Source organism: Schizophyllum commune (assembly GCF_000143185.2).
Source record: "Schizophyllum commune H4-8 unplaced genomic scaffold SCHCOscaffold_5, whole genome shotgun sequence".
Lineage (NCBI taxonomy): Eukaryota > Fungi > Basidiomycota > Agaricomycetes > Agaricales > Schizophyllaceae > Schizophyllum > Schizophyllum commune.
In genome coordinates, this window is record NW_026089542.1 from 1632133 (window position 1) to 1657450 (window position 25318).

Here is a 25318-nt window from a genome sequence, read left to right on the forward strand (position 1 = left end):
CTTTGATAGAGCTTCCTGTGCCTGTCATCATCTTCTACGGACTTGGCGGATGTGCCCACGCGCACCTCGCCACTTCTCTCCACTTCGTTGCTTGCCTTTTCAGGTAATGCTTTCGTGATGTTTGGCCGTCACGCGTAGCGCGAACCACGGCCTCGCTACATCTTCGGTTCATACGTCAAGATTCTCGCCGATCCAGTGGGCTATATAGTCGACGACAGCATCTGGGGCTCTGCTGGCCCTCTTGGGCTGACCCACCAATGTCATGGCCGCCCAAGTCACATACAACCCGATAGTCCAGGCATCGGTCGATGTCGTTCAGACCTTAGGGATGCAGATCATGGTCAATCTCTTTCTTGAAGGTCAGTTGCACGTGCAAATGTATATCGCCTTATCTGACTTGTTCCTCAGGTGTGCAGCTGACGCTGGGCTTTGCTGCCCTCTCAGCCCTTGCGTGAGTATAACTGGAGCTCAGCCAGTACTCAACCAACGCTGCCGTTCGATAGGCATGCTGGCGGGAAGAAATTCACCCTCTACTTCGCCGTTATCCTCGTAATGCTCGCGTTGTTCGTCAACACTGTCATGAACCTCCTTTTCAACGTCATGCAAATACCAGGCGTCTTAGCCGCCAACTACCCCGACCCACAGGGCCTCGCTGATCGACTGACAAGGATGAAGATTGCTGCGGATGTACTGCGAAAAGTGATCGTGAGTATGGCCTTCCTTACAGAGGTTCGTAGAACGCTCATGCACTGCAGCTATTTGTTAGCGACATCATTGTGGTCTGGCGAGCCTGGATCATGTATCCCAAGAGCTACATGGTCAAAACACTCCTCGTGTTATGTGCCCTGTGCGGGTTGGGTAAGTGGAACGCCTAGCGCCTCTCTTAGTTGATCTGACATCTGGTCAAGGCGGGCTGCTAGTTCACTCTGTCTACTACGATGATCCCACTCATGATTATCCGGAAGCCATGTCTTTGTTGCTCCCAGTATGCACCTTAGCCATGAACGGAATTGCCACTTTGCTGGTATCTTGGCGGCTATGGTGAGGAATATTGTCGCCAGACCATCACCAACTTCACTGAGTGAGATACGCGTTCGTTTCAGGACATACAGACGGGACATCAACATCAGCATTTTTGGGAGAACCGCATTTGTGCTCGCCGGGGATATGATGTGATGATGTGCCTGCCCACCGTCGCCACGCGCGGATGAGTGATCGCGAGGCAGGTATGAGCCTCGGGAGGCCTCGCCAACGCGCGCGCCCTTGCGCGCCGCTCGTAATGGCATGTATCGTGGCGAGGATCTAATTACACCTTTGTAATGCCTCTGTGGGCGTATGGCACGTGCATAAGTATCAAGTCGGGTCGAATCACGTTGACGCAGTCGGTGCGAGCCCCGAGCACACTCAGATTCGCTCGCGATGGGGATGCCTGGTCCTTGAAATGCGAGGTGGGTATTAGTAAATAGCGCGTCTGTGGATACGTGGAAGCGACACCCGGATGTACCAAAAATCAATACGAAGCGTAACCACTATCTTCGAAGCCGTCGGTCCCCTCCAACTCTTCCTCTGCTGCAGCCTCCGGTTCTTCGTCAGACCCACTCGCATCTTCATCCGAGTCCTCCGAATTCTCCCATTCCATGTCGGAGTCGCTCGCTGAATCATTGTCGTCGACCTCAGCAGCGTCTGGGTTGGCCATATCGACGTCACTTTGTTCGACATCGCTCATCGCGTGCGTAGATGCGCTAGCTTCGTCGTCTTCATCGTCCAAGGGACCCTCCACCTCTTCCTCCTGCTCTCCCATCTTCGCTACTTCCACTGAGGTCAAGCGCCGCTCAGCGTGTCCAACACCACCGCCCGCGAAGAAGCGCATCAACATGTCACGGTCAGCGAAGCTAGTGGGGAGGAGGTCGTATGAGCTCGCGTACTCGATGCATTTCTAGGTAGTCACTTACACATTAACATAGTAGTTCAGCCAGTCGTCCGTCTCGCCCGTTGCCCTTGCCATAGACGGTTGCTTCGTATGGAGTAGCGTATCGGTCCGTAGATCAACAAAGCTGGGGATGAGGTGGCAGCAGCGTACGACAAGTGCCGGGTCCAGGAAGCCGAAGGCGTATGAGCCTTGGCTCTCTTCGACGAAGCCGATTTTTGGAAGTTTGCAGAGGCGGCTACCGCAGCGATACCGCGGCTCAAACCCGTACCAGCGAACGAAAAGAAATTGCATTGGCTGAAAAACCTTGCTACTCGCCGGTGCGAGCGGGTGAGAAGTTGATACGTCCGCGTGGTAGATACCAAGGACGCGGGCGTACCAGTACGGATGGGCACCCTCTTCGGTCTCGGGCGACAGCATCATGATATCCGCATTCTTTCCTACGTGGATTGTGTCCTGATCGCGTCGGCAGTCATACGTCGTATAGTTGATTCGGCAGGTGCGGCCCTCGTAGAACTTGCGGCCCTGTAAGCGTACTTGATTTCTTTCTTCGCTCGTGTATACATCGGGCTCATCCCCGTCGAATTTGCGATGAAGGAGACGGGTCAGCAGGTGATCCTGCAGCTTCGGGACGAATCCCTGTTGATATTCATGAGTAATTGGGTACTGTGCGAGCCTGAAGGCATATGGGCTTACCTCAATAGCTGGATCTCCCTGGTGAGAAGAGGGGAAAGTAGAGAGTGTGTGCCAAACATTTCTGGACTTCGTAATATGATGATGCTCATACAGGCCGTTGTCTTTGAAGGCGGCTTGATGGGCGCGACGCTTCGTATGAGCCTTGAAGCTATCATGGACCGCTTGGGCTCGACGGGCGCGTACCATGCGCCGATACGCGCGACCTATCTGCCCGGTCGCTTGCTTTTTGTTGGTCACGCCGTACAGTCGCTTGACGACGCGATGAGCAAGCTCCCCCTGCATCGAGCGTTAGTGGGAAGTCACTTGAACTAACTTGGAGCGTACCGCTTGAGTAGAATAGTTGTCCGTTGGGCCGAAAAGGCGAATCGTGCTGACGTAGTCGCCGAGAGCGTGCCACTTGTAGGTCGCGAGATTCAGCGTCTTCGGTACCTTTGAGCGTGGCTCGTGCGCCTTCCCTGTCGCTGGTTTACCAGCAGCCGCTGCCTTCTTCGCCTCCGACGCTTTGCGGCGCTCGCGCGCAGCAATCTCACTAGGTGTCTCGAAGGTCTTGTATGCACTGCAAGTGTTGTCGCGGAAGTCGCGCATGGCCTGTCCGAGTTCGCGTGTCACAACCTCAAGCCTGGCCAGTGTTTCTTCGGTGTGAAGGCGAAGCTTGGCGAGCGCGTGCCACTCAGCCAGCTTGTAGAGCACCTTGAGCAATCGCTTGTTATGGGGGTCGGGAAGCAAGCCTTCAAACGCCGGTATAGAGCACTGTTGATCTTAGCCTGAGCAATCACAATCCAAGAAACGAAAGCAATCAAGTCGAAAAGCGGCATGCTTACCTGCAGGATGTCCTCGAAGTCTCGAGCTGCCAACTTCTTCATCTCGGACACATTCTCGTGGAAGCGGCGGATTGTATCGACCCCAAAAGTAGAAATTGCTGCAAATCTTGCAACTGCGTCAAGGCGGAACGAAGAAGCGTTTTTGGAGAAGACTTACCGCTTGTTGAGCTCCTTCACAAGCGCGGAATCGATCGCGTAGAGAAGGCGGATGGAGTGCGTGAAGAAGGCCTTCCATACACCCAGCTCAAACTCGTGCATGAAGTCCACGACTAAGAAGCGCGAGACATCGATGTTGTCGAGCTCGTCAATTTTGAACGCATTCTAGCAAGGATCAGTTCGAGATCAAAGCTAAGGGCGTGAAGCGAGCATACCTTGGTTGGCACAGACGACGTAGCCTTCAGAAGGCGCTCTACCGCAGGTCCCGTGATAGGTGTGGCCATGTTGTAGATCAGATTCCGCGCGCGCTCGACCGCCCACTTGAGATAGGTCCGTGCGTGCGTCAGGCGGTATTTCATGTCGCTGACCATACCCATACACTCGAGTTTGTCGCGCGGCATCAGACATCGTGGACAGACACAAATTCCCTTGTCCCGGATGGTGGCGAGCAGAACCCTAGTGTTCGTCAATATAATCGTCCTCAACAGGTAGACCAAGGAACCTTACTTTTCAGGATAGTCGGCAGAATAAGTGAACAGACGGGGATACACTCGGTACTCTGTCCCGTTGATCTCCATGACAAATCCATAGCGATACGCCTTGAGGAACTCGTCGTCCTCAAGTAGAATCGCCCACACAGCCTGCATGAGTTCGCGCTTGCAGTGAGTAAGTATCTGCTTCTGCTGAGTATCCCATTTCGCATGGAAAGCTGCGATCTTCCGCTTTGTTTCGGCAGAGAGAGATGGAATGTACGCAAGATGGAGACAAGCGCCAGATGTAGGCTGACACCGTATGTATTTCGAGAGGTTGCCGAGCATGAGGTATATGGGCCAAACGTGCGCATTGCCGAAGTTCGCCAGGTGCGTAGAGTCTGACCAAGCCATCAGTGCAGAGACTATGCGTGGTCGCTTGCACTCCTGCTCCTCTGGTGGCAGATGAGCAGACTGGACATCCTCGTGCGCCTCGAGCATGGCATCCGAGTTGTAGATCTCGGAATAGATGCGACTCGCTTCTGGCATGGCCGAGTTGTCAGTGGCAGCCTCCTCCGAGTCAGCACCGTTGCTATCGCCAGCTCGGCGGAAGAGTCGGAAGGGGAAGAGATGGTACTTGGGTGATAGAACGGGGTCCTGCAATGCCTCCCGGAGGACGTCCATGATGCGACGGTAGTGTAAGCCCGGGACCTCTATACGCTCTGGAGGAACTGTCTTGTCGCCCGACGGCACATCAATCGTTACAGCCCTCTCTCTGAAGCCAGTCCCGAACGGGGTTCCCGCCTGCTTATCAGCCTCATCGGCACGTCTGTTAGCGATCTGCGCATCGAAGCCCTTCAAGTCCTCGAAGCGGAAATGCGGGTGCCGGAGGACCTCGTGGACGAGGGTGTTGAGCTCGCTAGGCGTCTTCAAGGTGTTCCCGTTGTTCAGCCACCCACAGAGCATCTCCTCGGTCTCGTTGGCGAAGTGCGACGTGCTCGTAGCTGGGTTCAACTTCAGGGGATTGATGGGTGGGGGATTCTTGGTAGACGACGCGCGGGGGACGTTCGATATGTCGTTCAGATCCATGTTATTCTCCGGATCGTACGTAGGACGTGACGGATACTCGCGATAAAGACCAAAGACACTAAGGGCTGACCGAAGATAGGTACGCAGGCGCCCGGCAGGTCTGGAAGGTGGGGTTGTAGAGTCGGAGGGAGGGGCTTCCGGGGGATGAGCAGGGGTAGCAAGCACAGTAGTGAGTGGTATCGCGTCCGGTAGAATATCTGTGTGTGGGGCAGGGATTCGTCGAGGCGCTAGACGTGCACGGGTCCGCGTAGCAGGGCCAGCGTCATCATCAAGCACAGCCTGAGCTGCATCGACATCCATGCCATGGACCTGCGATGAGGGTGGCTCCTGCTCGTCCTCTGCCGGATCGACGTCCATCGCATCAGACATCGTGGCGTCTTCGAGATCGCCGCCTTGTCCACCATGAAGGGGAGGCGCGCCTTGCGCCATACCTGAGCGATCGGCCGCTACAGGGGACTTGACGAATCTCAGAAGGGGGCTCGAGGGTGGGGCTGGACGCGCACCTTCTGTACCAAAGCCGAAGCCTGCCGTAGGCGGCTGGCTAAGTCCCCTTTCTTCTTCTTCTTCCTAGGAGGGGGAGCATCCGGCCGACTCGGTTGCTGTGCCGTATCATCCGCGCGCCTCCCGGTCTGTATCTTCGCCTGCCAAGAGGAGTAAAGCTGGCACTTGTGCTTGTGTCGCGTTAGCCCACCGCGATCTGTACCGATATAATCACAGTCTGGGCAGCATGTGTTCATGACAAAGACGAGAAGCAAGGGAAGTACGGAGAGGAAAAGGGTGAGGTGTAGGTGCATGCTCGAGAGAGATCGCGCCTGCTATCCGTCGAAGAGGAGGACAAGGCGTGACACGTGCTCACCGGTCCGTCCGTGACAACGTCACGGATGGAATGCAGTGACTTTCGGTCTTCTCGATGTTCAACTTCGACATCGTACCAGATGTATTCCATTCAACTGTCTGGTTTACCAGTTCATGCGGCAGGTCAAGGTGTACGCAAGGTAGGAATTTGTGCGAAGGAACGAGGCAGGCGGCTAGCCTTCCGAACAGGGCACGTTGCTGATTTTCCATAGAAACGTGCCTTTGGGGGTCAAAACCCGAAAATCACCGCTTCGTAGGTTGTCTCCTACCTCCACCTCGGGAGCGCCCTCTCCCATTTTCCCCTCGACGTTGACAGCATGGCTGCTCGTGGAGGAAACCCCTTCTCGCAACGCACCGTGCAGCCTGCCCAGGGCTCTCTCACGACGCAGGAGTCGACGTCGGTGCAGGTCTCCGCATCATCGCGCAAGCGCAAGCCGAGGTGAGCAATGTAGCACTTCTCATGGTGCAGTTAACTGATCCGTACCCAGACCGGATGCACTGAGCGACGACAGCGTCGACGAAGGGCAGGTGCGGACCCGGCAATGCGGTCGTCGCATGCCGCATTTTGTTCATCCGTACAAGAGCGCGCGTGATATTGTCGACGAGGAGTACCTTGCTCGGCAACGGCTCCGTGAGCTGGATGCTGAGGAGGCGGAAAATGACGAAGACGAGCCGACGGAGCAGGAGATCAACGACATGAGCTCGGACGAGCGGGAGGCATTGGCGGCTGAGTGGGAGCGTCAGCAGCACGAGAAGAAGCTTGCTCGTCGACCGTGAGTCCATTCTGTCCAAGTCCGCCGTTGCCCTCCGCTGAATTATCCTCAGAGCGGAACGTGCCCATGATACGTATGAGGCGTTGAGGAAGATCGTCGGCCCGGCAGTCCTGGACGAGAAGCAGCACACTCCCGGCTCGGACAGCACGAACGACTTTTACGCCGAGGTGCGTCGAGTCGTCTTCTCCTCCCCTGATCTACGCTCAATATCTGACAGCTGGATCAAGGTGCATGCGACGCTCGGTGCCACGACACCGCGAAAATGACTCCTATCGTCGGTGCACTCGTCAACGCTCTGGTCACCGACGACGACGAGAAGGTATCCGAGCAGCCTGGCGCCGCCAATCGGAGCGAGAGAGGGCTTCAGCATAACATCACCGGTTACCTCATGTCCTGCATCCAGAAGGACTTTTCGAACCCTGAGTGAGTAGGATTTCACTTCGGGGGTATCTCGCTCATTGTGCACTTGTAGGACGAAGGACGCGATGCGGCAGGGCAAGGAGGACTGGGCGGAGACCTGCTTCGTCCGCGTGCTCTACCCGCAGGATGGTTACGACGTCGACGCCGTCCGCAAGAACTTCACGCAGTCCCCTCAGATGGTCGCGGTATGTCATGTGATACCAACTTCTTGCGCATCTCATAGCAGTCTCAGGCATTCAAGACCCTCTTCTGTTCGCCCACCGAAGCGCGGGCTTACATCACTGCTGACGAGAATGGCCCGTCCCCTCGCAAGCGACGCAAGGTCGATGTGAGAGGAGGACCAAAGCGCAAGAGTCTCGCTGCGAAGATGTCCATGGAGAAGGTCGAGCCTCGCTGCATTGCGTACACCGCTTGTCAGGTGTGTCGGCCCGCCCTCGCACGGCACCATCGTACTGACGTTCCGACAGCTGCACTTCGCGCTCACCGATGCCAAGGACTGGACCACTGTTTACGACGGCTTCAACTACGCATTCTTTTACGACTTCATCGTGGATTTCTTCGAAGGCCCCCAGAAGACCAAGTCACGCCGTCAGAATGTCGAGGATATCCTCGACTGGTGGAACGAGTACGTCGTCGTCGCACATACCCACATACCTCCGATCGTTGACATTTTCCAGGCAAATCTTCCCTCGGGGCCACTGCCGTGCACGTCGCGGCGGTGACATGATCTCCAAGTCCGCCGCTCTTCTGGACGAGCAAGATTGAGCACACCACGGTCCTTCCCCTACGATAAGCATCCTTACGAACCACCCCCACTCTCTGAGCATCGTTCCGGTACATTCTACCACACTGTCGGATCATTACATTCATTCCCACTTCGTTCTCTCCCTCATAAGTACACGTATCATGCTTTCCCTAATGCTGAATAATAACCACCATTGTTGATGCTGTATAACGTGGAGTGTCCCTCAAGAGTGTGAAGTTCGTGTGATCACATTTCTGTCTTACAATCTTGAGCATTGCAAGCAAGCCTCTCAGCTAGGCTGGATGAGGTAACTAACAGAATGCCAACGAGGGTAAGATCTTGCTCTTCTATTGGCAGCTTGAGCGGGAGCTTGCAGCTCCCTTTCCAAGGGATGGGTAAGCAATCATCACGAACACGAGACGACGACGTGATGGCGCGCAGCTTGCAAGATACGCGCGGGCGCAACGCCACTTGCCAAAAGGCGCGCGGATCACGTATTTGACATGGACTGTTTAGCGCTCGTCTGCGCGCGTAAGTCAATACATCCTCGAGACGCCTTGTAGCAGCTCGTTCACCGATACATGCCATTACAATCAATCGTGCGGATTTTTAAAATATGCTGATGAAGATGGCCTTCGACCACGCTAGTGGAAGTACGAGGGTCGAGACGGTACTCGGTCTACTCGTCGAATCCAGTGTGGTTTACTGCGTCTTATGGGTGCGTTAAGCGAGCCTTGACCTACTTCGCACTCTCATCAGCCTGCAGGGTGTGCTCACCTTCGTCATCATCAGAAATGACAGGTATCCGAACACGGTCACTTCGTACGAGATCATAGCAGCCAGCTACCATTACTTTGCCGTGAGCGCCGACATTCTCTCGTACAAGCTACTTTTTGACTTGTCACGCAACGCAGGGCATATATGTGACTCTGGTCATCCTCGTGCTCGAGCTGCAGAAAAGCTTTGCAAACTCCGTCGACGTCTCGACGATGGTGTCGCGCGGGATCTCTTTCGCAGCGGCGCCTGGCCTGCCAGGGAATGATTCGGTACTGGAGGATTCATACGACTCGTACGATTCGGGGACGCAACCCTCGGCTACAGTACGTGGGTCAAGTGTCTCTAGCATGGGCTGCAAGGGCAAGGGACCAGCACGCGAATATATTCAGGACAAGTCGGACGTCCTGGAGTTACGACCAAGATGTCCAGTGGATAGGCCTGAAGGCGGACAGCCTGCCGATGTATATGTAGGTATGGAGAATTTGGGTATGTCTAGTGACGTTTCTAGATGAAGATCGCGCGTCCCGATTGCTGTATGATGACCCACGAGATGTATTTATGTACACTTAAACCCCATCTATTCCACTGTATCATTGCCAGCTCCGCATAACGAAGAACAAAAGGATCGCCAGCAGGGCCATCGCGACCATCGTAACATGCCCACCGAAGTCGCTCCAGAAGTCGTTCACCTCGAAGGCAGGACGAGGCGGCGGATCGACTGCTACATGAACTCGATGCAGCGTGCCCGGTGCGTTGCGTGCTGTCACGATGAACAACGTCTGTCGCTGCTGGTCGTGGACATAGCGATCACCCTCCTCAAGTCCGGTCACGCGCAGCCGCCGCCCTTGCGTGAGCTGCGAGGGAAGGAAGAGTTCCGTCTCCCGCGAGCGAACGTGTGGCTGCGACGGAGCGGGTGGATATTGCGCAGGGTCTCCAGATGAGCCCACGCTAGCCTTCTCCCCCGCGCCCGGGCTCGAGGCCCACTCGAACTCGCACTCTCCCTCCGTGACCTCGTACTTGAAGCGCAGCGGCACGCCCGCCGTCTTCGCCGGGTACGGGCGCACTATCGCAGGCAGAATCCGTCCGCCGTTATCAAGCATCGGACTTTCCTGCGGGATGGGCCCCGGGTGGTTTGGATCATCGAAGAGAAGCGACGGCGGGAGCGCGCGCCTCTGGCTGAACCACGAGAAGTTCTCCCCGTTCCAGTCGTCGCCCGTCCTATCGTCGTTCAGCGGGTTGTAGTTCCACAGCGTGAAGCCGACGAGGGCGCGGTCGAGCGCGGTGACGAGCGCGTCCATGGCGCGCAGCTGCCAGGTGTAGTCGTCCGTCTTGAATGCCTCGCCCTTGTTCAGGTTCATCGGGATGCCACACTCCCCGATAAGGACGGGGCGCTCGCCGAGGGAGGCGTGGCCGGCGTTGACGATGTTGCGGATCTGAACAGCGTAGTTGTCGCGCGCGCCGCCTTGACCCCAGTATAGTGCACGGGGGAGGAACATGCCGCGCGAGAGGCCTTGGACGTTGACCGTGAAGTCACCGAACTCGCCAGAGAAGAGCGTGTTGAGGTCGTACCAATGCGGTGCGTATACCATGTTGGGAACTTGGTTTGCTCGCCACGACGGCGGGCAGAACTCGTTCGGGATGGGCTCGACGAAGAGGAATTTGTTCGGTGCGGTAGCGTGTACGCGGCTGGCCCAGCGTTGGAGAAATGGATAATAGAAGTCGGTGTACCACTCGACAGGCTTGCCTGTCATAGGATGTTTCGAGAAGTAGTTCTCGCGAAGCACCACTGCGGTATCCTTCTTTACGTCCCACCCCCATACGCCGTGCATCTCCCACAAGCAGTGACCACCAGTGGGCCCGTCTTCTCGCCAGACTTTGCGCTTGTCCATATTGAGCACCGCGCTACCTGTCTTGCGAGTTGGGAAGGGAAATGAGCGTGTCCAGTGCGCGACTTCTGTCGGGCGGCCAGCGCCTAGCTGGAAAGATTGGAAGGCAGTGGGCACGTATGACAGATGAAGGTCGGTGTTGTAGTCGAAGCTATGAAGAGACTTGAGGTCGATGTACCCGCGGTGAGGCTCGTTCATCACTTCAAAGCCAATCACGGCTTCGAGGTCACCGACGGCGCGTACGACCTGCTCGAACATGTTCAGGAAGGCACCTTGGAGGAATTCCTGTACGGGTATCTGTGCATCGGTGATTTTGAGCTTCGGGGCGAATGTATCGCCGGCCCAGAAAACGGTGGACATGGTGGCGGCAGCGAGCTTCTGGTAGCCACAGGGCCATATGCCGCGCTCATCCTCGATGTGCCCACCGCCAACAACGCCGCGAAGGAAAGCTGCCCCAGTCTCTTCTAGAGCGTGCAAGTCGAAGCCCACTGCATCCACTGTCCAAGCAGGTGCTCCAGAGCCACCGGAATAGCGCGACCATACGTCCTGGTGCATCGACACGAAGGCAGCGAGACCGTATTGGGGAAGCATGGAGAGAAGTGCGCGGACGTAGCCAAGATATTCCGTGTCGTATTGTCCGGGGCCAGCATGTTCGACGGCTTCCCAAGTAACGAGAAAGCGCACAAAAGTGAGCCCCCACCGTCGTAGTCGCGACAAGTGTTCGTGTGCCTCTGATAGAGGGAAGGGACGGCCGACGAAGGTTGCGCTATGGTGTTCGGCAGGGAATATGTCGTGATCGTGATTGACTGGGCTTGAGTCGCAGGTGAGTTTGTGAATGCTGAACATTCTGCGCCTGCACGCACGTTTTGCAGGATCCGGAGAGATTCACGCCGCGGAGATTGCAGACGCGTCCATATCCGTCTATGAAGTGCCTTCCGTAGCTGCGTATGCCGCCAGCCGTCCCTTGACGCGACCAGTCGTGCGCATAGGAGCTCGTTGAGCCCGGCGTATAATCGGCGGCGAGGGATGGATGCTCTGCATACTTTTCATCAGGGGGTGGACCTGCCAATGGAGATGTCTGCTGCGCTTTCGAGGTGCTTTTGTTGTCTCCTACGAGCACGAAAGACGCCTCCGAATCCGAGGGGTACTCCATGGCAGGAGGCAAGGCGCGTTCGTCGTTGCCTGCTGTTTTGGGTAGTTATTGCGCGATGTGCATTGTATTCACGGCCCGCGCCTCCGCCAGGACGCGTCCCCTGTTCTCAACGGTCATGTCATGCAGCTCCAGCCCGATTATGTCAAACTCAACTTCCGAACTGCCGTCTCTATACTACTCTCGTGCGACGTAGCGCCCATGCTTCCGATAGAATCGCATCTAAGCGCCTGTTTGGCACTGCCCAAGCACGCGTCGCTCTACACACCATGAAGAGGCAGAACATGCACACCTATCCTCTCTCCGCCACCATGTCGCAAGCTCGAGGACTGCGTACGACATCCTGGGAACCCTCACTCAGTCCAGTCCCATCTTCTCTCTCCGGGCGATCACCAGAAGACAATGAATGCGGGGACAGCACAGAAGGAAACCCGCTCAGATCTCCGCCAGCTGTGTCAGACTCGGAATCCTTGAACTCGCGCTCAGAGTCTCATGGAAGCGATGATGACAAAAACGTGAGCCAAAGCGACGACGCTTGCGCGTCGCGCAATGACAACCGCCAAAACGCGAGAACCAGTCAGGATTCTGAAGGTGGTAATCAAAATGACCCATCGCGCCTCTTTGGGATGCCCAGGTACGCGCCGTTTTACAGGGGCAGAGGTGGATGTGCGTATATTCTACCTATCGATCCTCATCGCCTCTTGACTCTGTCTCTACCCAGTGGACGATTATAAGGAACTCTATCCCGAAGATCCATACGGCGCCGAGGCTGGACAGAATGCCCGCGTTTGGCGTGTATATCTGGACGAGAGTGCAGAGTTCGATTCAGACATGCTTCGGGGCTATCGAGACTCGCTGGACGTGCACCTCGTTTTCGTACGTCGCTCAGACATTTTTCCAGTGATACAGATTTTGACAACCATTTCCAGGCCGCTCTCTTTTCCGCCGTAGTCACCACATTCGTCGTACAGACGTCGCAAGCTCTCCAAGTGGACTATGGTCGGATCACGTCTGCGTTAATGCTGGAGATGATCGCCTTGCAGCGGGCAGGTTCCCCAGATCAAGTAGCCTCTGCCGATATCGACTTGAGCACGCGGTCATTCTCGGCGAACGACGTCCTGGTGAACGCGCTGTTTTTCGCCAGTCTCTCTCTTTCTCTGTCTACGACGTTGATGGCCGTCCTTCTGAAGCAATGGCTCGCTGTAATGCCCTGTTCTCGCTTCTGCATGGCAATCGACTGATGAGTCTTCAGGAATACTCCACGGTTCCGCCAGGAAGCCCTCGAGACCGGGCGCTCATCCGCCAACTACGGTATCAGGCCTTCAACAAGTGGAAGGTGCACATCATTGTTGGCGTCGTCCCCTCTCTATTGCACATATCACTGGGTCTTTTCCTGTTGGGCCTCGTCTTCTTCGTCTATACGCTCGCTTGGCCAATTTTTGGGATTGTACTCGCCATCGCCAGCGCGACCTACGCGTTTTACTTCGGAACACACATCCTCGCCCTCGCGCGCTGGGAATGTCCCTACAGGACACCTATCACGTTCGCCATACGGGAAATCTGGCTGTACTGCAAGACGCTGTACAACCGCATCGCCGTGCCGACTCGTAGGATTCCGCTCGTTGCATCTTACCGGCAATTCGAGATGCGCGCAGTGCGCTTCACTGGTCAGAATGTTCTTGCAGACGACTCGTCAGTTCTCGAGCTGATGCACGATGGACTGATGTGGCTGTATCAGTCTGCTTTCAACCCTACTGCGCAAGCCATTGTTATCGACACGTTCGCGGGTATGCCCAGCGCTGCGAACCCTGCGCGCGCGGATTATCGAGCATGGGTACATGAGATGATCGACGCCCTGAACGGCCGTTTCCCTCTGCACGTCATGTCCGGGAAGTTTGACGAGCAGAGCCTCGCAGACTTCGAGAGATCCGTGCGCGCTCTCAGCACTCTGTCGAACAACGAGTCTGCCAGGGAGCACCTATCCTTTAGGACCCGCAGAGTTCTCAGGGCGGCCGAGGAAACGATCCTCAAGCAGTTCGACTCAAACTCCGAGCTCTTTGGACGCCTTGAGGTTGTGAGCAGCGTTGCATATCCAGATGACTGGCAATCCACCGGTGTCGGCCTATTCAACACGCACCTCTTCCATCTCGATACGGACTTTAGGCTGTCGTTGCCGGTATGGCGGTCGCTGATCGCGCACACGTTCAACATCGCTAGGATCTACACCGGTGCAGGCGCTTTCGAGCGCATTGTCGCGATTGTACATCGCAGACCTGCTCTCATGGAATCCCTGTTGCGAATCTACCGCGGGCGAAACACGTTGGATGGGTTCGGCGCATACCGGCCCTACGAGGGCACGGCGACACTCGGGGAGGTCTGTCACTTCCACTCGGATGTGAAAGACCAGGTCACTGCCTTACTGTGCAAGATATTGGACTGCGATATCATCGAAAATAGTAAGTGTATACTCCCCTTCATACGTCGTCGTCATATACTGACATGGCATGCAGCTCAGATTACGGCTTCGCTCATAGACGTCTCGAATTGTGCAGGCTTGGCCATTCCAGCCTGGCTATTCACTAGCGCTCACCGTACACTGCAAATCAAAGCACAGGTCCTTGGAGACCTTCACACATCGGACGAGCGTGGCGGTCACGTGGCGCTAGCCAATGTGTTGGCGTTATTCGGCATTTTCACAGATAGGCGAACCTACTCCAGCGTGCCATCCGAAATCATGCAATCTTGGCTAAACGCTCACAACGCTCCCCACCGTCCGCACGCCCTGGATAATCTGTACCCCCTCGCAGTCGACGATGATCCAAACCCGCTCAACACACTCGCATGTCTATCTATACGTCGAGTACGCGCTGACAGACGACTCTGTCATGACCCATGAGCCGGACAAGCGATCGGCCATGCAAGCGCAGATGCTGTCAATGCTTGACGACTTCTCCTTTCTTCCCTGCCTACACCGCATGCCTTACGATACGCATAGGACTGGCATTCACGGCGGCAACACCCTCGTACTTCGAGCGATGATTGCCTACGTACGTGCGGCACTCGTGACACACTTCCAGGGAGGGATGATAGGCGCCCTCAACCCGCTTCTTACGGACGACAACGTTGCTTTCATGGTCATCCTGTGCAAGAGCGAATTCTTCTCCTCCGCGGACCTCCCCAGACATCTGAACTCCGCAATCCTGGAAGATAGATTGCACATACTCGAGCGTTACGAAGCTGTCCTGCATACATTGTATTTCCGCACAAAGTCATACAAAGTCTGGCAACGGGTCTTCCTAACGACCAGGACTGCGCTGCACTCTGCGATGGCTACGCGCGCGGTAGTTCATATTTCGCCCCAGCACGTCTCGGAGTGCAGGGCTCTAGTACGCTTCGCGCAACTCATTTGCGCGCACGGCTCGCAAGACGAGCAAGATACGAATCTCTATCTCTATGTGACGGTGCATTGGTTGAATGACTTGTAAGGGCTTGTACAATTGCTTGCATTTGTCACTGATCGTATTTTATCCCAGGGGGATACCACCGTTGCGGATACAAGGGTATCGCATGTTTGGCCCTTACGCGATCGCATTCTCGGCCGTGAACGCGAGACTTCCTGGGTACAGTCAGAAGCTGCATGGCTCCAGGGAAGTGAGGCGTCTCGGATCTGCGTCGGGGACCGAACTCTCGTGAGTCTAACCATTCGAGGGGAATTTCTGAACTCACATCTGTTTCTCAGAGGAGATGAGAGTGACCTGGGACAAATGGTATGAACATTCCTGCTCGGGAAGGACGATAATATATACTTCATGTCGGAGATTACGCACGCATCGAGATCGAGGGGCAGGGTGACAGATATCTGAGGCGAAGTTGAGTGGGACACAATCGAAGCGTTCGAACGGCAAGGATCGGCAAATCCCGACCAGTCTAGCGAGACGTGCTGTCTCGTTTCGAACCACCACCATCACGACTATTTGAGCTTCAAGCCATCCAGCGAGCCAGGATCAAGTTCCCAAAGCACATTGATACCTGGATCGCCGCAACCCAAGCAAAGGAAATCGTGGCCGTGGTCACAACAGCGCTCATGCCGTTGAATCATCGCTTCGACGCGCCGACATGGCAGTGTCGTACCGTGCCTGCTGTCCAGTGGCAATACATAGACTCGAGGCTTTTATCGATCATGATCAGAGCACGAGACTTATACAACTTTTTCTCCGCTTCTGCCATCTCGCTGCTTGTCATAGCGGGCACGACCTTCCAGTAGGTATCATAATGGATTTGCTACCTCTCCGCCTCGACATACAATTGCTCTTGAATCACTAGTCATGACTTTTCCTAATGAGACGACAGCATGCGAATTCCCCCATGACAGCTCTTCCGGTCGACTGCCTAAGCAGACTGATCCTGCTTTCGGACATAAAATTCAGGCAACCCCTCAATATAACAACCAAACGCACGGAGGACGATCCAAAGGTACAGGGTCCCGGACGACCAACAATACAACTTTCTTCGGTATTCCCAAACATTCGAGCAGAGGCCCATCCGGATGTGGGTGGAAGTATCTTGTGCTTTACCTCGCCGCTTATCCCGTTCGAAGTCGATGATTACAGTGAAATCTACCCGGAGGACCCTTACGGCGCTGAGGCAGGCGAGAATGCCAGGGTCTGGCGAGTTTATCTCGACGAGAGCGGCCAATTCGATGAGGACATGCTGCGCAGTTATCGAGACTCTCTGGACGTACATCTCGTCTTCGTACGTGCTGGTACACCGGCTTTGCCCTTCCGAGTAATGACTAAAACCCTCTCTTGCAGGCGGCCCTTTTCTCGGCCGTTGTCACGACTTTCTCTGTCGAGACTGCTAAATCTCTTCAGCCGGACTATAGTCGCATAAGCTCGGCCTTACTTTTGGAACTCGTCGCTCTACAACGAGCAGGCTCTGCAAACGCCGTGCCCTCGGCAGACGTCGATCTGAACTCGCAAGCCTTCTCGGCTGCGGACGTTGCCACCAACGCGCTGTTCTTCGCCAGCCTGTCGTTGTCACTATGCACAACACTGGTAACCGTTCTGCTGAAGCAGTGGCTTGCAGTACGTAGTGCGCTGGGTTTCCTCTCGCATAGGGGGTCTGATGAGCTCGTCCAGGAATACGCCAAGGTGCCCCCTGGTAGCCCCCGAGATCGCGCTCTCATCCGCCATATGCGGTATCAAGCGATGCAACGATGGAAAGTCCCGGCTATAGTGGGCTTAGTACCATCCCTGCTGCACATTTCTCTGGGGCTATTTCTCCTCGGTCTGCTCGTCTTCCTCTCTGGAGTGTCATGGCCGGTGTTCGGCGTCGTCGCTCCATTTGCATGCACCGCCTACGCTTTCTACGTGATCACACACGTCCTCGCCATCACCGACTGGCGATGTCCGTATCGCACACCGGTCACCTTTGCCATTCGGTGGCTCCTCCGCCTTGTGATGGCCATTCATAGCCAAGTGACGTCTTCGATGGTGGTTCCAACGCTTGTGACTTACAGACAGCTGGAAATGCGTGCGGTACGCTTCTGCAGCACGTCCTCCCCTGCTCAGGTCACTCCGGAACTTGTTGCTTTGATGCACGACGGGCTGTACTGGCTCTACCAATTTGCTCTGAACCCCACCGCTCAGACCGTTGTCGTCGAGAGCTTTGCCGGTCTACCTGCAGGCCCTGATGAACGACGCGACGGTCATCACTCTTGGATACAAGACATGTTTAGTCTATGGGCGTTATAATGTTCGGAAATTCCAGAAAACGATGACACTACTTAGATGGTCGAAATTGAGCGTAGCGGTTGAGGACGTCGCAGACATACGAGTGAGCAGAAGAAAATCTGTCTATGATTTGAGGGTGAGCGGGAGACTTGGCCTCTGGGAACGCTATCGATGACTCACTCTGTCAGACTTAAAGCCCGTCGGCATCGGCACACGAGGCGCGCTTGATGTCTCTCGGGCATTCCCGAGCGCCTTTGATGCGCCCACCATCCAGCGCCGGAGTCGCTCCTTGCCACAGCAAGGATTGTTCAAGCATCATCGTCGGTGTAGAGGATGGCTATAGGACCCGGCAGCCTGCCTGCCGGCTCCGGCGGGTGGTGTTCCATCGTGAGAAGGGGCGGCACGGCAACACGCGAAGGCGGATAGCTGCAGTCGGGGTCGGGACGCACACGTGCCACGACGACGGTAGTGTGGCAGACACGGACTCGTAGATCCCATGCTCTAAGAGGCCTTATCAGCAGTCCTGAGCCGTGACCTGGCGGTCCTTGGCTCACTAGTTCTCCTCGAAGCGCTGCCGCCCGCTACCATGGATTTTTAGGTTGCCACTTTAGTACCCATGTTTTTTGTCTTCGGACATTTTCCGAACACTATAACGCCCATATTAGTCTCCTGCGCAGTCACATGCAGCGCGGAGTCGGAGACGTATCTGATAATATCCGCGACCTACAAACCACGGAGAGGCTCCTACGTGCCGTGGGGACCTTGGCTGGCTACGGTGAACTCAGGACAGATGTGCCAATTTCTGGAGACAACCTGGCTATCAAAGACGCGCATTCAACATTACAGACGCTTGCTGCACCTCTCACGCAGAAATTCGCCAGCCGGAGCTGGAGGGGCACCTCAAATTATCTTCTGAAGCGGAGACTTCTCATTGCTCACGCAGTCGCTCTTCCAAAGCGGCCAGTCATCGACAGCACCTATCCGAACGACAATATACTGAATTTGGATGCAGATGTGGAGCTGCCGGTGCCGGCTTGGCGATTGCTGCTGGCGTACGCTTTGCGGTATACCACTACAATTCGCCCGCGATGGCTATCTGAGCCCGATTCGCCATATCTAAACGCAAGTTCCAGCGAACGCCGTGTTGGGGCATCCGAGTTGAAGAATCTCATTGCCCTCGTATGTGCTCGTTATTCCAAGGATACTCCTGAAGCTGGTCTATACCGGCCGTACGAGAGTGCCGCACCTCTTCGGGACATCTGTCGGCACCACGCAGATGTGAGGGAAAACCTCACCAAATTTTTGTGCGATCTTCTGCGTTCCAGAGAAGGTGAGCCATGCATATATGCTCCTCCGTTCGCTGCTAAATTCCCACCTAGCGCAGCTTGCCACGAATCTTATAGACGTTTGCATACAATCGCATTCATCTATCCCTGCGTCTTTGCTCGAGTTGGCTTTGGTCCAATTCCGCGAAGGCATCGCTCGTCTTCCTCAACAGAGGGAAATCGGTTACCAGGTCACTGGAATTTTGAACGAAGAGGTCGACTCTTTATTGGGGCAGCTAAAGGTTCTCATCAACTATCCGGCGTATCGCGTAGTCGAGGACCACTCGGAGGTCACTGGCCTATGTTATTGCCATCTAGTGAAGTGCGCGCGGGATGACGTTCAGCACGAGCCCGTCATAGAGCATACAGCAATGTTCGGTGATGTCGCCCATCTTCTAGATGCTGTACAGATAATCCTCGATATCACCTGCGACCTGGCATATCCTGTCAACGATCTTCACCAGCTCGTCAAAATTTCGCACCCCCTCGAAAAGCTCCACAAGCACTCATTCCTCCCCACCCTGCACACGATCCTGCTTCGCAGAGATTGTACCACGCTCTTTCTGCCAGGGATATACAGCAGCATTCTTCGCGTGATGACAGCGTATATCCGGGCGACGATGGCGATCGCATGTTCGCCCGACGATTTGAAGGAAACCAGGAAGGCCAAGGACGTCGTGGATGCCTTGCTCACGGAGGCGAACATAGCTTTCATGGTATCTCTCTGCGACCGGACCGCCGCAGCGGAATGCGACAGGACTCCCTTCGAACAAGCACTGCAGAGTGTATATTGGTGCACTAGGTCGAGGCCGGTTTGGCGTGCAGCACATGCCCGTCTAATTGGGATGCTGCACAGCGGCAACGCGGTGCGGCACACACCAGATCTTCCTTCTCGCCAGCTGTCCCTTTATCTGTCTCTTCAACAATTCGCGTATCTGAGGGTCACGGCTCTTCGCACCCTCGAGCCGCACGAGCAACGGTCACAGAAAGGTTGGGAATCATGCTTCGGCCATACGTATGTCTATTGCTCAGCGACATGGCTCAAAAGCCTTGATCACCGCCACGGGTAAGATTGCCCCGTGTTCCGCCAGCGACAATCGTGTCTAATCCAGCCATAGGGACGCGTCGCCGCTCGATTACTTGGAGTTGGATGGCCAACCTGTCTATGGTCCATACGCTGTCGAGTTTTCAAATATAGACTTCTGGTTGGTGCTGCAACGTGGTAGTTGGAGCTTGGAGAGTACGCTTTCCCTTGTGGATTCCGATGAATCAGTCTACTCGGGATTTGTACCTTACAAGGTGAGGGGAAGTCACCACGAAAAGCAATCGACTGACCATGACTTCAGGACTCCATCGAGTCGGCGGATGCTGGTCATTGTAGCCACGACGACCACGACGAAGGTGTAGATAGCCCGGCATCTGGTAAAGCATGAAGCGCCCTCAGGATCCTCATCCGAGAGGAGCGCCGTAGCAGAAGGAGCCCCATGCATATCTCCTCGCACGTCTCGATACAATGGTGTGATGTAGACACTCGCTCAACCTCTTCATTCCGTCTCGCCCCCTCCGCTACCGGGCCCTTCTTTGCTGGGCGTCCCCCCATTCACTCGCTTGCTGGTACCAGTAGGCACCGCACCCGCCGCGCGATCCTTCGAGCTCGTGCTCAGCAAGCTCTGGAAGAAGTTCTGCAGCACCTCGTGCTGCGTCTGCCCCGTCGGGCTCGGACTCGGCTTAGCCGCTGCGATATCGCGCGCACTGAGCGCAGCGGCGCCAGCCAGCTGGTTTGGCCGCTGCGCGGCAGGCCGTCGCGAGGTTGAGGACGAGAGCGACGCGTTCGCCTCCATCTCCGTGAGCACGCGCTCAACGTTGGGTAGGAAGGAGCCTCCGACGGGGCCGACAATGCCGCCGGGTGCCATGTCGTTCGGATTGCGGAACGCTCCACGCGGGTCGCGGTCGGGCTTCTTCGCGTTCTCGTCGTAGTGCTTCGAGAGGAAGGTTGGCTCGGGCATGGGAGAGATGAGCGGTGGTAGTGGGTGCTCCTTGACGCCCTGGTCTGGCGCGAGACGGCTGTACATAACCCTGACGCTCTCCTGATCTTCGTCTTCATCTGGCGCAGTGTTTGTCGTCCATGCGCGCTGCCACGCCTTGACGTCGAATCCCTCGCGCATGACGGTGATCTTGCCAGCGGAGTCCCATCCCGAAGGAATGATGATGCGGTCGCGGTCAAGGGTATTCGGCTTGTGCGTGAAGCGGAAGGGGTTCTTCGTCTGTATTATTTCGGAAGTCGAAGAAGAGGCGGGCAGAGTTGATGTGGGTGATGGTGCCGGTGGTATAAAGAGCATGTGGAGGGCATATTGTCGTAATGTTGCCAACGTTTCCGGCAGTAAAGTGGTGTAGAAGACGCCAGCACCATCTGAAAAGACTAAGGTCAGGAGAGACGCCTGCGACGATACGAAGGTCACTCACAAAGCAGTGCTATTGTTCGCAAAACCTGCATGATGCCGTCCGTCCTTTCTTCCCAGTCTTCGCCCTTGCCCTTGACCATGCCCTTCCCTGCATGGTCCTCGTCGATCTGGTCCGCCTTGGTGCATACGAACACAATGGGCACACCCGCCTCGTTCAGCGTGAATGTTCCTTCCGGGAGCTCAATGGCAGTATTAGCGGCCGCCGATATAGACGTAGACGCGGGTATAGATGGATCAGTGTAATGCTGCAGATAGTATTGCACTGTGACGCGTTAGCGACCGCGTCCCTTGAGCAGAGAAGCAGCTCACATCGTTCTCGTGCCTCCTCTCGTGCTATCACCAGTTCGCGGTCCTCTGTGCCGTGCGCCCACTGGTCGACCCACCCAAGCCAGGTCTGCAGCTCGTCAACAAATGTCCACGGTTTCGTCCAGTCCAGAACAATCATGAAGAGCGAATGTTGCAGATTGTTCTGAGGGGGGATGAAGTGGGGTAGCAAGGATGTATACGTGGGCTGCGACGAAGGCACCGTATACACAGAGAGGCGCGCAAGCGTGTCTGTGGCGTGCAAAATTCGTGAAATACTCAATGCTCGACGCGTTGCTCACGTACCAGACTCATCACCCTCATCCCGCACGTCCGCCCAATCGTATCCGAGCGCGAAGTCCATCTTCTCCTGGTCATCGCCGGCAGGTTCTTTCTGGAGGAGCGCGTTGGACAATGTAGTCTTCCCCGTCCCCGGCTGGCCGAGAAGCACAATCTGCTTGGAGGGTATAGAGCGCGTCGAGGACACAGAGTCGAGGATAGATGACCAGAGATCCTGCGGGATCGCCGACGGCGACTCCGGGCGCGACTCGGATTCCATGGTGGCTGTTGGAGACAACGCGCAAACTGTTGATCGCTTCTTGTTCCCGACCGTGATCACGACGAGGCAGCTTAGCGCCCATGGCCACAGACACCAAATTACCGCCTCACAAGCTGCTGGAGTCCGTCAATGCGCGGACGATACATCTCACGGAGCCGGATTGGTATATCACGGCGTCGACAAACCCCATCTCGTCGATCCCGCAATGCGCGCAGCTGCAGTCCTCTCTGGACCTGCCTGCCATCCCAGAGATGACCTTTGGCGGCAACTTCCTACTGCTTGAGCACCGCCCGAGCGGCTGGAAATATAGTTTCACCTGCGAAGACGCGTTGCGCGGCGTCAAGAAGGACGATGACGCGAACGGCAAAGGCATGATCAAGGTGAACTACGCCGATGCATGGATGAAGAGTCGGTAAGTACCCTAAGCGCCCCGGACGCTGGATCATAACGAGCAATGCAGTACAGATCCGAACTCGAGCTTGCCTATGCCGAAGACAGCGCAGACGCGTCCGTTTGACTGGACGTTCACGACGACATACAAAGGGCATCGGTTGACTTCCGACGATGATTGGCCCGCCGCGCCTTCTTATGCGGATGATGGGGCAGCATCCGACGCAGAGAATGATGAGCCCGCGCCTCCGAAGCCTCGTCCTGCCTCTGCAGAGTTCAGGTGGCAGCCTGCGGACCCAACAAATCCCTCGCATGCGATACCGCTGGCAGAACTCACGCGGCCCGATCCTATCGTCTTCTATGCTGAGATCCCTCTGTTTGAAGATGAGCTGCATGACAATGGCGCCTCGAGCCTCCTCGTTCGCATCGTATGTCACTGCCATTATTTGTGGCAACGCGACGCTCAGATTCCCTTCAGCGCGTCATGCCGGCGTGCATATTCATCTTAGCAAGATTCACGCTGCGCGTCGACAATGTGCTGTTCAGAACATACGACACTCGCATCTATAGCTCACATGCGCCTGGGACGAATGGCAAGACGGTAGTTGTGCGAGAGAGTGGAGGATGGGAGGCAGAGTATGCGAAGGTTAAGCAGGTGAGCAGGCGCCCTTTCCTTGAAGTCTGACAACTAATTTAGAACCCAAGCTCCTGCTGGACCCGAACGACCTGACACCCTTGACAAATCCTACTTGGATCGCTCAAGTCCTCGCAGAGAAGATACCAGGCAGCCAGAGACGCGGTGCCGGAACAGGATGGGACGGGCTGGGGAAGAGGTTGGAAGTGCTGGAGCTTTGAGAGCTCTATAACAAAATAACATGTGCTGTATTCCTGTATTATACCAAGCTACCGTGTACTTCCGCACGACGCAGTCGGCCTTTGCACCTAAGCCAGCCGTGTGAAATGAGCGCCACAAAGGCTTCCGTTTCTGACTTTGCTCCATTTGGGCAGAAGTCCTTTGTGTTTCCTTCGTCGATCAAAGCGCGCTCAAAAAATGGCCAGCACGGATTCTGTATCAATATTTGCCGAGGGGACCTTCGAGGAGCAGGTGCGTGGTGCGAGATCTACGAGGCGTTGTGCGCGGTCAGCCAGCCATAATCTAATCATCTACTACCAGATCCAAGAACTGGTCAACTTCCTCGTCAGGAATCACTCGGATGAGGAGCGCACCTCCTTCATCCGCCCGTTCTCCGAGGCGCTCAAAACTGAGGAGGGCAAGAAGTCGCTGAGCGAGGATGACGACAGGAAACGGGAGATCTTCTCGCACCTTGTACCGGAGGTGAAGACCTTGGGGGAAGGGACTGAGAAGGGTACGTCGGAGTCGATCCTGAACGCGTCCGGCGCGGTCTGATCGCCTCGCAGAGATCGAGGGCTTCTTCAATCTGCTGTTCTCCCACTTGATCTCACTCTACCCCGCCACCTCTGCCGAGGCCAGCCCGCTCCTCCCCCCTCTCATCCAGACGATCGCCTCCGCACCTACTACCCAGTCCGGCTTGAAGTACCGCATGTGCGTATACAAGCTGTGAATCTCGCCCCCTCACAAAGCTCATCTATCCCCTCATAGATTGACGAACCTCTTCAACCTCTTGCCGCGCACGTCCTCCCTGCGCCTCGATGTCTACAACGCGCTCCTGGCGATCGCTGCCGCGCAGGGCGAGCTCTCCGTGCTCCAGTTGTCGCGCACAGACGTGGAGAAGTGGATCTCGGAATGGGATGTCACGTCCGAGAAAAAGAGCCAGTTCTTGAAGGCGATCGTCGACGCGTTCGTGCAGGCTGACGATCTGTGAGTATACAATCTGCAGTGCACAATACTCCTTTGCTGATGCTGAGTATGTAGCACCACTGCATACGGATTCGTTCAGCTGTACGCACGCTCGCTGCCTCCCTCATCTCCAGAGGCCCGCGAGGCCGCGGCTCAAGCGATCTCTCTCGCTCTCCGACTACCCACCATCTTCGACTTCGACCCGTTGTTCAAGCTCGACGCTGTCGTTGCGGCGAAGGACCACGAACTCTTCCCGCTTCTGCAGATCTTCCTGAGCGGTGGCCTCCCAGAGTACAGGTCCTGGGCATCATCGAACGCCGGTGCCGTTGAGAAGTACGGTGCGTACACGATCTCGAAGCCAATAAGGCAATCGGTTGACGAAGTCGATAAGGCTTGAGCCCTGCTGATCTCGAGCACAAAATCCGCTTGTTGACCCTTGCATCGCTTGGCTTCAAGCACGTCGGGCAGAACCTGCCCTACTCCACGATCGCGGAGGCGCTGGACGTCGACGCGACGGAGGTGGAGAAATGGGTGATCGATGGTAAAGCGCCTTCTCCTAGTGCCAAGTACATCCTACTCACGTCGTCATCCCAGTCATCCGCGCCGGCCTCGTCCTCGGCAAGCTCTCCCAGACGACGAAGACGCTGCACATCGTACGCGCAACAGCACGCGCCTTCGAGCGCGAGCAGTGGGAGGCTTTGGAGAAGCGGCTCGTCGCCTGGAAGACCGGCCTGGTAGGCGTCATGGAGGTTATCGCGAACGCCAGACGGCAGGGTGGCGCAGTGCCTGTGCAGGCTCAGGCTGCGGCTGCTTGAAAGCGGAGTGAAGACCAGTATATATTGTTGACATACTGTAGCAGCAACTTTACATCTCCTTGTTGTATGTGTGTATGTACAAGCTATCATCATCTTGAGAGTACCAAGTAGCCCGGTACCGTCTCAGGTGGCCCATTTCGTACACATC

General features: G+C 56.0%; 12 protein-coding genes across 12 annotated transcripts; 7 read left to right on the forward strand and 5 right to left on the reverse strand.

The window, feature by feature from the left end:
• Positions 1 to 67: 67 nt before the first annotated feature.
• Positions 68 to 1400, forward strand: SCHCODRAFT_02622482 (uncharacterized protein). The gene is made up of 6 exons (XM_003036586.2): positions 68 to 359; positions 409 to 451; positions 504 to 705; positions 756 to 858; positions 909 to 1041; positions 1104 to 1400. Exons 1-6 carry the CDS (start codon positions 263 to 265, stop codon positions 1174 to 1176), a joined length of 651 nt encoding a protein of 216 aa, XP_003036632.1. The 5' UTR covers positions 68 to 262; the 3' UTR covers positions 1177 to 1400.
• Positions 1401 to 1445: 45 nt separating this feature from the next.
• On the reverse strand, positions 1446 to 2970 carry SCHCODRAFT_01114187 (uncharacterized protein). The gene is made up of 4 exons (XM_003037952.2): positions 2948 to 2970; positions 2624 to 2899; positions 1953 to 2566; positions 1446 to 1892 (listed from the first exon to the last, which is right to left on the reverse strand). Exons 2-4 carry the CDS (start codon positions 2807 to 2809, stop codon positions 1511 to 1513), a joined length of 1182 nt encoding a protein of 393 aa, XP_003037998.2. The 5' UTR covers positions 2810 to 2899; positions 2948 to 2970; the 3' UTR covers positions 1446 to 1510.
• On the reverse strand, positions 2912 to 3552 carry SCHCODRAFT_02499000 (uncharacterized protein; the record flags this gene model as incomplete). The annotated part of the gene is made up of 2 exons (XM_003037953.1): positions 2912 to 3373; positions 3445 to 3552. Coding segments are annotated over 2 exons (570 nt in total), but the record flags the coding sequence as incomplete, so codon positions are not given.
• Positions 3553 to 3597: 45 nt separating this feature from the next.
• Positions 3598 to 5036, reverse strand: SCHCODRAFT_02666771 (uncharacterized protein; the record flags this gene model as incomplete). The annotated part of the gene is made up of 4 exons (XM_003037954.1): positions 3598 to 3765; positions 3816 to 4056; positions 4108 to 4612; positions 4658 to 5036. The coding sequence occupies 4 exons, from the start codon at positions 5034 to 5036 to the stop codon at positions 3598 to 3600; spliced, it is 1293 nt and encodes a 430-aa protein (XP_003038000.1).
• A 1119-nt stretch (positions 5037 to 6155) lies between these two features.
• SCHCODRAFT_02687738 (uncharacterized protein) lies at positions 6156 to 8197 on the forward strand. The gene is made up of 8 exons (XM_003036587.2): positions 6156 to 6453; positions 6503 to 6787; positions 6840 to 6954; positions 7005 to 7210; positions 7260 to 7392; positions 7440 to 7625; positions 7675 to 7832; positions 7885 to 8197. The coding sequence occupies exons 1-8, from the start codon at positions 6332 to 6334 to the stop codon at positions 7970 to 7972; spliced, it is 1293 nt and encodes a 430-aa protein (XP_003036633.1). The 5' UTR covers positions 6156 to 6331; the 3' UTR covers positions 7973 to 8197.
• Positions 8198 to 8580: 383 nt separating this feature from the next.
• SCHCODRAFT_02500413 (uncharacterized protein) lies at positions 8581 to 9241 on the forward strand (the record flags this gene model as incomplete). Its single annotated transcript, XM_050343097.1, has 3 exons — positions 8581 to 8670; positions 8719 to 8811; positions 8867 to 9241. 3 exons carry the CDS (start codon positions 8581 to 8583, stop codon positions 9239 to 9241), a joined length of 558 nt encoding a protein of 185 aa, XP_050200536.1.
• SCHCODRAFT_02622489 (glycoside hydrolase family 5 protein) lies at positions 8955 to 11538 on the reverse strand. The gene has a single exon (XM_050345120.1). It carries the CDS (start codon positions 11459 to 11461, stop codon positions 9320 to 9322), a length of 2142 nt encoding a protein of 713 aa, XP_050200537.1. The 5' UTR covers positions 11462 to 11538; the 3' UTR covers positions 8955 to 9319.
• A 538-nt stretch (positions 11539 to 12076) lies between these two features.
• On the forward strand, positions 12077 to 17518 carry SCHCODRAFT_02666775 (uncharacterized protein; the record flags this gene model as incomplete). Its single annotated transcript, XM_003036588.2, has 10 exons — positions 12077 to 12431; positions 12487 to 12641; positions 12695 to 12967; positions 13018 to 14221; positions 14276 to 14625; positions 14693 to 15246; positions 15299 to 15454; positions 15505 to 15532; positions 16116 to 16517; positions 16577 to 17518. 10 exons carry the CDS (start codon positions 12077 to 12079, stop codon positions 17516 to 17518), a joined length of 4419 nt encoding a protein of 1472 aa, XP_003036634.1.
• Positions 17519 to 18178: 660 nt separating this feature from the next.
• SCHCODRAFT_02687742 (uncharacterized protein) lies at positions 18179 to 20255 on the forward strand (the record flags this gene model as incomplete). The annotated part of the gene is made up of 4 exons (XM_003036589.2): positions 18179 to 18827; positions 18877 to 19888; positions 19941 to 20121; positions 20169 to 20255. The coding sequence occupies 4 exons, from the start codon at positions 18179 to 18181 to the stop codon at positions 20253 to 20255; spliced, it is 1929 nt and encodes a 642-aa protein (XP_003036635.1).
• Positions 20256 to 20290: 35 nt separating this feature from the next.
• SCHCODRAFT_01036864 (uncharacterized protein) lies at positions 20291 to 21470 on the reverse strand. The gene is made up of 2 exons (XM_003037956.2): positions 21286 to 21470; positions 20291 to 21232 (listed from the first exon to the last, which is right to left on the reverse strand). Exons 1-2 carry the CDS (start codon positions 21362 to 21364, stop codon positions 20367 to 20369), a joined length of 945 nt encoding a protein of 314 aa, XP_003038002.1. The 5' UTR covers positions 21365 to 21470; the 3' UTR covers positions 20291 to 20366.
• Positions 21471 to 22183: 713 nt separating this feature from the next.
• On the forward strand, positions 22184 to 23487 carry SCHCODRAFT_02622501 (TIP41-domain-containing protein). Its single transcript, XM_050345121.1, has 4 exons — positions 22184 to 22558; positions 22607 to 22964; positions 23015 to 23191; positions 23242 to 23487. The coding sequence occupies exons 1-4, from the start codon at positions 22227 to 22229 to the stop codon at positions 23389 to 23391; spliced, it is 1017 nt and encodes a 338-aa protein (XP_050200538.1). The 5' UTR covers positions 22184 to 22226; the 3' UTR covers positions 23392 to 23487.
• A 68-nt stretch (positions 23488 to 23555) lies between these two features.
• On the forward strand, positions 23556 to 25280 carry SCHCODRAFT_02622504 (PCI-domain-containing protein). The gene is made up of 7 exons (XM_003036591.2): positions 23556 to 23641; positions 23711 to 23903; positions 23956 to 24100; positions 24158 to 24376; positions 24431 to 24693; positions 24747 to 24896; positions 24950 to 25280. The coding sequence occupies exons 1-7, from the start codon at positions 23588 to 23590 to the stop codon at positions 25168 to 25170; spliced, it is 1245 nt and encodes a 414-aa protein (XP_003036637.1). The 5' UTR covers positions 23556 to 23587; the 3' UTR covers positions 25171 to 25280.
• Positions 25281 to 25318: the final 38 nt, after the last annotated feature.

Excerpts from the sequence above, each read along its gene's own strand:
- SCHCODRAFT_02622482 (XM_003036586.2), top strand. The coding sequence starts at position 263 with ATGGCCGCCCAAGTCACATACAACCCGATAGTCCAGGCATCGGTCGAT. Across the intron at positions 706-755 it reads ATGTACTGCGAAAAGTGATC|CTATTTGTTAGCGACATCAT; the intron begins GTGAGTATGGCC and ends CATGCACTGCAG. Across the intron at positions 1,042-1,103 it reads CTGGTATCTTGGCGGCTATG|GACATACAGACGGGACATCA; the intron begins GTGAGGAATATT and ends CGTTCGTTTCAG.
- SCHCODRAFT_01114187 (XM_003037952.2), bottom strand. The coding sequence starts at position 2,809 with ATGGTACGCGCCCGTCGAGCCCAAGCGGTCCATGATAGCTTCAAGGCT. Across the intron at positions 2,567-2,623 it reads AGGGAGATCCAGCTATTGAG|GGATTCGTCCCGAAGCTGCA; the intron begins GTAAGCCCATAT and ends GAATATCAACAG. Across the intron at positions 1,893-1,952 it reads CTGAACTACTATGTTAATGT|CTTCGCTGACCGTGACATGT; the intron begins GTAAGTGACTAC and ends CCTCCCCACTAG.
- SCHCODRAFT_02687738 (XM_003036587.2), top strand. The coding sequence starts at position 6,332 with ATGGCTGCTCGTGGAGGAAACCCCTTCTCGCAACGCACCGTGCAGCCT. Across the intron at positions 7,211-7,259 it reads AAGGACTTTTCGAACCCTGA|GACGAAGGACGCGATGCGGC; the intron begins GTGAGTAGGATT and ends GTGCACTTGTAG. Across the intron at positions 7,626-7,674 it reads TTGCGTACACCGCTTGTCAG|CTGCACTTCGCGCTCACCGA; the intron begins GTGTGTCGGCCC and ends ACGTTCCGACAG.
- SCHCODRAFT_02622489 (XM_050345120.1), bottom strand. The coding sequence starts at position 11,461 with ATGTTCAGCATTCACAAACTCACCTGCGACTCAAGCCCAGTCAATCAC.
- SCHCODRAFT_01036864 (XM_003037956.2), bottom strand. The coding sequence starts at position 21,364 with ATGGTCAAGGGCAAGGGCGAAGACTGGGAAGAAAGGACGGACGGCATC. Across the intron at positions 21,233-21,285 it reads GCGAACAATAGCACTGCTTT|ATGGTGCTGGCGTCTTCTAC; the intron begins GTGAGTGACCTT and ends TAGTCTTTTCAG.
- SCHCODRAFT_02622501 (XM_050345121.1), top strand. The coding sequence starts at position 22,227 with ATGGCCACAGACACCAAATTACCGCCTCACAAGCTGCTGGAGTCCGTC. Across the intron at positions 22,559-22,606 it reads GATGCATGGATGAAGAGTCG|TACAGATCCGAACTCGAGCT; the intron begins GTAAGTACCCTA and ends CGAGCAATGCAG. Across the intron at positions 23,192-23,241 it reads AGTATGCGAAGGTTAAGCAG|CTCCTGCTGGACCCGAACGA; the intron begins GTGAGCAGGCGC and ends TTAGAACCCAAG.
- SCHCODRAFT_02622504 (XM_003036591.2), top strand. The coding sequence starts at position 23,588 with ATGGCCAGCACGGATTCTGTATCAATATTTGCCGAGGGGACCTTCGAG. Across the intron at positions 24,377-24,430 it reads TTCGTGCAGGCTGACGATCT|CACCACTGCATACGGATTCG; the intron begins GTGAGTATACAA and ends CTGAGTATGTAG. Across the intron at positions 24,897-24,949 it reads GGAGAAATGGGTGATCGATG|TCATCCGCGCCGGCCTCGTC; the intron begins GTAAAGCGCCTT and ends TCGTCATCCCAG.